The sequence below is a fragment of the Alligator sinensis genome, unplaced genomic scaffold (genome assembly GCF_000455745.1).
Source record: "Alligator sinensis unplaced genomic scaffold, ASM45574v1 scaffold144_2, whole genome shotgun sequence".
Classification (NCBI taxonomy): domain Eukaryota; kingdom Metazoa; phylum Chordata; order Crocodylia; family Alligatoridae; genus Alligator; species Alligator sinensis.
Genome location: NW_005841872.1, coordinates 1,086,221 through 1,094,758, shown reverse-complemented (window position 1 = coordinate 1,094,758; position 8,538 = coordinate 1,086,221). Strand labels below are relative to the sequence as shown.

Sequence of the window (8,538 nt, the reverse complement as noted above, 5' to 3'; positions counted from 1 at the left end):
TGCTGACCTAAGGAATGCCAATATTGTCACCATTTTTAAAAAGGGACATAAGTCTGACAGGAAACTATCAAGGTATCACCCTCATCTCCATCACTGGAAAGATCTTTGCTCAAATTCTGCTGAACTGACTGCTCTCTCTTGCTGAGGAAATCCTTCCCAAGTCTTAATGTGGCCTCAGACTGTTCAGAGGCACCGTGGACATGATTTTTGTGGTCTGGCAGATCTAGGAAAAATGCCAGGAACTGTATATTTTTTTTTTTTTTTTTTTACTTTTCATTCCATCCATTCCAGACACACCGACTGCTGAAACTTCCTTAGTTTGACGAAGGGTTTTTGAACCCGAAAGCTTGTTTAATAAATATTCTCCAACTATTTGGGTTGGTCTAATAAAATATCAAATTCACCCAAGGAAGCTCGTCTGCCGAGGAACTGTATATGGCATTTATTGATTTGACCAAAACCTTCAACTGCGTTAACTATGAGGTTCTATGGAAGATCTTATCAAAGTTTGGCTGCCCTGGGAAATTTATCACCATTCTTAAATTCCTTCATGACTTGATGACTACCTCCATCCTATGCAGTGGCTCTACAACGGAGCCCTTTGCCATTTGAACTGGGATCAGGCATGCAGAAGCCTACAGACAACATAAAATCAGTCCCGAACAGGTGAGGGTCCTCTTAGAACAACTGGATGCTTTCAAGTCCACTGGGCCATATGACCTACATCCAAGAGTCCTGAAAGAACTGGCTGAACTCATAGCAGGGCCTTTGGTGAAGACTTTCAAAAAGTGGTGGAAGTTGGGGGTGGTCCCGGATGACTGGAAGAGGGCCAATGTGGTGCCCATCTTTAAGAAAGGGAGGAGGGATGACCCTGCAAACTACAGACCAGTCAGTTTGACTTTGGTCCTAGGAAAAAGTTTTGAAAAAATTGTTAAAGAGGCCATCAGTCACGAGCTTGTAACTGACAGGGTATTAAGAAACAACCAGCACAGCTTTGGGGAGGGTAGATCGTTCCTAACAAACCTGGTGTCATTTTATGACCAGGTAACTTACCAGCTGGACAAGAGACATGAGGTAGACATCATTTATTTAGATTTCAGTAAGGCCTTTGATTCTGTCTCCCATGAAATTCTCTCAGTTAAACTGGAGGGTACTGGTCTGGACCAGCCTACAGTGAAGTGGGTGGATAACTGGTTTAGAGGCCAATCCCAGAGTTGTAATCGATAGGATGGCCTCATCCTGGAGGACTGTCTCCAGTGGTGTCCCACAGGGATCGGTGCTTGGACCCGTGTTTTTTAACATTTATTAATGGTTTGGATGAGGGGGTGGAATGCTCTTTGATTAAGTTTGCGGACGATACCAAGCTGTGGGGAAATGTGGGCACACCAGAGGCTAGGGTAAAGATCCAGGGCAACAATGACAGACTGATTCTATGAGCTGATCAGAATCAGATGAGGTTCAACAGGAAAAAGTGCCATGTCCTTCATCTGGGTAGGAAGAACCTTCACGACAATTATAGGATAGGCAGTAGCCCAGTGGCTGGCACAGCAGCTGAATGGGAGCTGGTGGTCACAATCGACTAGGAGATGAATATGAGCCAACAGTGCAAGGACAAATAGAACTCTGGTGTGCATCTGCCGACGTGTTACCAACAGATCCAAGGAGGTGCTTTTCCCTCTCTCCTCAGCGTTGGTGAGGCTGCAGCTAGAGTACCATGGGTACCACACTTCAAGAAGGATGCAGATAAATTTGAGAGTATGCAGAGAAGGACCAGCTGTGTGATAGGGGCCTGGAGAATAGACCTTATGAAGAGAGACTTGAGGAGCTGGGCTTGTTCAGTCTGGGCAAGAGGAGACTGCAAGGTGATTTGATAGCAGCCTACAAGTATGTTGGGGCAACACCAAGATCTGGGGGAGCAGCTCTTCAGGAAGGCACCCCTTGGGAGGATGAGGACCAATAGTCACAAACGAATAGAGGGAAGATTAGGCTAGACATAAGGAAGAATTTCTTCTCTGTAAGGGTAACTAGAAACTGGAACACACTCCTGGCAGAGGTGGTGCAGTCGCCATCCCTGGAGGTGTTCAGGAGGAGGCTGGATAAGCACCTCTTTGAGCTAGTTTGAGCTCGTGGACAAGTGGGGGTCAGCGGAAACACTTCAAGGACACCCCTAAGCAAAAATTAAGAAGTATGGCATTGGCACCACAAATTGGGGAAAAACTAGCCCAGGACAGGGCGACAGGGCAATGCCTTGTGAGAGAAAGTACATCTTGCTGTGAGGAACACCATCTTGTCCTGGAGGCAGAAAAATGACAGAAACAGAAGGGAAGGAAACAAGACTGTGAAATCCGTGATCTGACCCTCCCTTTAACCACCACCTGTGGCATTTGCCAGAGAGTGGAGGATTGGCCTTCTTAGCCATTGAGGGACTCGCTTACCACCCTTTACTTGACCCATGGGAGTGATCATCCTTGAGTGTAAGGGACTGCCGCCGCTGATATGCCAATATGATAATAACTGTACATATGGCAATGATGATGCTACCACAGTGTTAATACCTCTGCGGCTTTGCCTCCATGTTTATATTCTGTGTACATGTTCTATAGCAACTCTTATTTGCCAAACCTTTCTTTTCACTCAAGATAATTTTTTAAAGGAAATTCTGTGGTGGTTATCCTCTTCTGAGTTCCTATTGGAAGCCTGCCACTATTAAGTCCTGACCCTTTTACAGAGTTTGTGTAAATTGGCCTTATATTCCTTGTTGTCTCTAGAGATCAATTCAGTTTAGTAGTTTAACGATATGAGTCTTCACCCTGATGCCTCTTTGCCATTCTGATTTTCCTAATGTGTTTTTAAAGCCTGTTTGTATTGTGGCTATTTAGGTTCCTTGCATGTATCTATTGAAGTGTCCACTTCGCTCATTTATTTTCCAGCTTCTTAGGGGTAGTTTGACAGTTTTTCCCTCTCATCTCATCTTTCTTATGTATTTTATCTATAAGACTCCTTGCAAACACTATTTTATAACAAATAAGTGTTTTCCTTTTTAGGGCACATGGCCTTGTGGAATTAGTTTGGGACTGTGAACTTATGTTGTATGTTAGACTTTTTCACTTAAGGCCTCCACCTTCCAAGCTCTTAGCTTAAAATAGTTTATATTCAGACTGCTCTTTCTGTCCCAATCTGAAATGCAGTCAAATATGTGCCTTCTAATGTGGGCAAAACGTGTATTAAGTAATGGTATTTGAATATTCACATAGCAAATTTGCTTCCATTTCATTATAGAAAGAGTTTTTCATAACAACGTAAGGAGGACCATACTGAATCAGACCAACAGGCCTTCTAGCCCAGAACCCTGTCTTCAGTAGTGGCCAGCAGTACCATATTTACCTAAATCCAGGACAATTTTGAATTTAAGATGACCCTCCAATAATTCGTTTCTGTACATGGAAAATTGATAAATTTGTTATAATTTTTCATGTACAGAATCTATTTATTGGAGGGTTGTCTGATTCATTTCTCCCATTCCTGCAGTGGGAAAAGCAGTGGCAGGGGGACAGGTAGCAGGGAGGCAGTAGTGAGGCCGGAGGTGGGGAAGTGACACGTCTTCTTCTCTGCTGCCTGCATCCCTTGATACTGGTGCCCCTTTACAACTTGCCTTCTCTCCCACAGCCTCTGTCCTGCCCCCTGCCTCCTCTGGTGCCTCTGTTGCTGCTTACCCTCCAGCACTGGCCGTACTTTAGCCACGGGTCATAGGATACATGGTTGCTCTGGCCCTTTCCTGGCCACACAGCAGTGGTGGCATCTCTGGCCCCCACTCTGGTGCTGCCACCACCACAGCCACTGCTCTATGCAGTGAGGACAGAGGCAAGGCTCATAAAGGGACTAGACAAATTCATGAAGGACAGGTCCACTGGGTGCTATTAAACAAAATGCAAGGGATCAGGCTGTGGGCTGGCGGTCCCGCTTGTGTTCCTGTTTGTCATACTCCATCCATCGTGCCAACCATTCTTGCTAGATACTTTGCATAGACGCATAAGAATGTGCAATGCCTTACTCCCAAAAGAGCTTGCGTTCTATTAATTAATTAAATATATCAGTTGATTACCTTCACTTTGCACTGTTTTGTTCTGCACCCATGGCATTCTAGAAGCATACATAAACTTACAAACACAGGGGGGGAAAAAGCATGTCACACACAAATGCATGATAGAGCTACCATGTTACTGTAGGAAGCTCAGGTAAATTAGCATATGACTTTTACCAGAGTTTTTCCATGCTCATTTGAGTACTACCTCTCCAAATACATTATATATCAGAGAATAGCAGCCGGATGCAAATGGAATATTTGTCAAGTAAAGTTATGAATGAGGTGGATAGCCCTAGGTTGGTTGAATGGCATAGGTTACTAACAGACAAGGCTGCATTTCAGTCAACAGGAAGGTGAAAATAGGGAGAGAGAGAAACATATCTGTAGTTACATTTTTCTTTTTCCTGCTATGTTTCTAGATGCTCCTGTTAGCTCAGTTGCCCTTCGAAAATCTGGGAATTATGTCATTACCCTGGGAACTAGGTTTGCTGCTTTAAAATGGAATGACCGGTCAGTAACCACCATTATGGAAGTTGACAAGGATAAACTAAACAACAGATTCAATGATGGGAAAGTGGACCCGGAAGGAAGATATTTTGCAGGTATGTCAATTATAACATCTCTCCCAATACTCCTTGGTAGATTATAGGGGCAATTTGTAAAGACCCTTGCTAAACGTGATGGGTGTCAGTCTTTCAAGTGGTAGTGGCCATTTTGGTTTTCAAACTAATTGGATTCTAAAATGCAATATTAATTAAATTCCCTTTTAGGAAAAGCATTACCAAGAATCGTTTTTTATTTAAAAATAAAAAATAAAAGGGGCCTTCTGGTTTAAGAAATTTTAAGAATTTGCCAGGTATTAAACTCCTTTTCTCTGACTAACTATACTTTCAAAGTAGCAGACAGCTTTCCTGTAAAGGTTTCCTTATGCTGTTGTTTCTGTAAACTGAAGTAGAGAAAATTCAAAAACAATTTAATCATGATCCCAGTTTTGAGAGTAGTGAAGTGTCTGGCATATACCCCTAAACACCAAGGCTTAACTTCAGCCTTCCCTTAACCAATACTCAAATCTTTTTCACCTTTTCTGGCTTTTGAAATCTCAAATGAGAATTTAGAGAGATGTAGCTCTATTTCTGAAAGGTTCATGCCACGTGGCTTTATTTCCCATATGGAAAATATTAAGTTTTGGATAATTTAAATTCTAATCTCCTTTATCTTAGTTTTTAAAAATGCTAAAAAGTTACCATATAAAATGATCTTCAGTGTTCTTTCAGGCACAGATTTAAAAAAATCTCCTATTTAATATTTATTTGTCATCCTCTGTTAAATGCACAAATTGTACTTCTCCCTTTTGCTTTTATTCAGTCTGTTTTGAATGCTCCAAGTACCTTTCCTGTTCAGAGCATGAGGGGCATTTCTGTCAAATGGGAAATCCTTCTTACTCTGTAAGGGAACGTCTTTGTTCTCATGGACAATGTGCTTACATGACTCCCTCCCTGATCCTTGTAGGTACCATGGCTGAGGAGATCCGGCCTGCCGTACTAGAGAGACAGCAAGGCTCTCTCTACACACTCTTCCCTGACCATTCTGTGATAAAACAGTTTGACCAGGTGGACATCTCTAATGGACTGGATTGGTCACTGGATCACAAAACTTTCTTCTACATCGACAGCCTATCCTACTCTGTGGATGCCTTTGACTATGACTTGCAAACAGGAAAAATCTGTATGAATTATTTTCTTGTTTAAATATTTTAAAGCTTCTTTGTGCAGTTCTCTTTCTTTCAATTATTAAGCAAAAAAAGAAATTATGATCTACCTGCACTTGCAGTCCTGGGATGCGCTTTAGAGTTATCTTAAATATAACTGGGTTTAATGGATCACAAACCTGTTTAAAACAAGTTAGCATCTTAACTTGTTTTTAAGTAGATTCCTGGTTCAAAGCAGATAGGTGGGTTGGCCGTATTATTATGGAGTGTATTGATTTATCTGTGATGCTTCAAATACTGATCAGGATTAATTGTGAAGATCAGTGTAACACATTGTAATTTATGCTGCAATCTTAACATTCATGAATTTACACACTCAATCCACTTCTAATGGTTTTATGTTGTAAAGCTGGATCACATTTGCTCTGCCAGACTCCAGTGAGTGCCTGTTGCTAGGAAATAGTTGGTGAATTGGCAGAGAAGTTTGATGTCTGTGTTTTCAAAGTACCTTTGCTATGTTTTTATAGTTGTGTGTGTATATATTGTTTTAAAATGGAAATCCCTGTCTGAGGGAGATCCTGAACATCCAAGCAACAGTCAAAAAACTTAACTCTCCTTGTCCCCTATGAAATTAAAAACTTTGGGGCTTTCCTGAGCTTGGGCAAATGAAAAATTCAACCAGTCCACCAACAACTTGCTTTATAGGAACACCATCAATTCATAACGTCATTTTGAAAACTGAGTATGATATAGTTTAAGAAAGTGTTCCCAACCTTGTTAGATTCTAGGCACCCATCAGAAAATGCCAGCTCTTAGTTTTTCATTTTTTTTTAAATATGGAAAAATAATAGAGCAATTTTTCTGTTAAAAAGAACTCAAAGACCACAACAGGTCAGAATGCTTTTGACATTATGGATTCCTATTTGAAATCTCTGGGTTTATCTTGTGACTCCTAGGTAGGTGTTTTCACACCTAATAATGCTAATATTGTGCTTAAGAAGATTTTATGGCATCCCAGGGAATGGTAGAACCCTGATTGAGAATAATTGGTTTAAGATACAAGTCCCACTACCATAAGGGTTAGAATTGGTGTTTTCCTATAATAAAAATGTTGTCTTCCTCTTTTTCTATGTGGAAAGTCCCACTCAGATAGAGGAAGCAAAGTAAAAACTGAATACATATGAGAAATGCTGAAATTGCTGAAACAGATTAGAAAAGTTGGATTTTCTTTCCTTTTCTATGGTTTCTTATAACAATAGTTAATACAAGTTCAAGAGAAGTACATGTTTAAAGTGTAAGCGTGCCATTTTCAAGTTAATGTCTTTTCCCACTTTTTTTGTTGGTTTACTTATTTTGAATATCAGATTTGTGTTGGAGTGGCAGTTAGTTGTGTTTCAAGAATCTCCTGGAGGTAGCTCCAATTTCTCAGTTTAATTAAAAGAGTCTGTTTTTTAAATGTCCCAGCCTGGTTCCAAGATGTCATTCAAAGGTAAAACAGTAATATTTGGAATCCACAAATATACTAGTTATAGTAATGTGATGACTCCTCAAAAGAGAGCACTGAAAATAATCATGGTTTTTTGAAAGTCAGAAACTGACCTACAGGCTGCCATGCTGAACAACCACTGTTGCTAGAAACCAGTTAAGCAGTGGCAGTGATCTGTATACTTTTCTGTCACTTGAAAAAGCTCACATATTTCAGCCAATATAGCTTTAGAAGATTTAGAAAAACTGATGCGGGTTATGGCTGAGGAAAGTGTTAACTCATCATTAAATTAATGCCTCATTCTAAATCTGTGATTCTCACTGGTTTTTATTTTCTTTTGCAGCCAATCGCAGAAGCATATATAAGCTGGAAAAAGAAGAAAGCATCCCAGATGGAATGTGTATTGATATAGAAGGCAAACTCTGGGTAGCCTGTTATGATGGAGGGAGGGTGATCCGTCTTGACCCTGAAACAGGTACGGTCTCATGAAGGAATTTTGCATTCCAGTTCATCCTTCTGGTCCTAGAAAGCCTTGTCTATGCCAGTGGGCTCTTTTCAACACTAATTTTGTTAGCAAATCTGCAGCCTCTTGGCACTAGGAAAAAAAAAAAGGGCAAAATGCTATGATTTGAAAGCATTTAAATGATATAAGTGGATATTATGTCACATTTACCATGCTAGTTGTATCGGAGAAGATTTCTATATGAAATAAGAAGCTGAAGATGCTTCTCTAATCCTGTTCTTGACACATTGCTGATCCACTGAAGAGTTCTGATGCAACCTGTCTTATATGTAATATAGAAATTAGTACACTATAATGCTACAACAGGAGAATAGAGGAAAGAAGAGTAATTTACACATTGAAGAGCTGGCATAAGCACTACTTAATTTTGGCATTAGAGGACAGCATAGCTGAACTGAGCTTATCTTCCTATTTTTGTTGGCCTCTGTATGCCAAACCATTCGAATTAGCAGCCTCTGACATTTTTCCGGTCAGAGACCTGTACTTATTGTGTTGGTAAGTGACTCTGAAGAAGGATCAAGCAGTGAAGTGATGACCTTTTTTAAAGGTGACACTTTATTTTTGAAGGCTGTTCCAGGCTTACTGACATTCCACACACATTTAATGTCTGCAGAAATGTGACAATTTACACCATTTATAGAAATTATTATTATTTATTTATTTACAAAATCACCATGTTTTACCTTTCTTGCTTGAATAATTCTGTGTGTGTGCATGTGAACCCCATTTTTAGTTAG

The 8,538-nt window shown here is 40.4% G+C and overlaps 1 protein-coding gene across 4 annotated transcripts in view; it reads left to right on the top strand.

The window, feature by feature from the left end:
* LOC102383173 (regucalcin-like) overlaps window positions 1-8,538 on the top strand; it is a 25,906-nt gene that overhangs the window by 13,640 nt on the left and 3,728 nt on the right. For all 4 annotated transcript variants that reach the window (XM_006017044.3, XM_025195534.1, XM_025195541.1 and 1 more), the window contains exons 3-5: window positions 4,504-4,686; window positions 5,594-5,809; window positions 7,622-7,753. In XM_006017044.3, coding sequence (XP_006017106.1) covers window positions 4,504-4,686; window positions 5,594-5,809; window positions 7,622-7,753 — 531 coding nt within the window. The remainder of the gene's footprint in view (window positions 1-4,503; window positions 4,687-5,593; window positions 5,810-7,621; window positions 7,754-8,538) is intronic.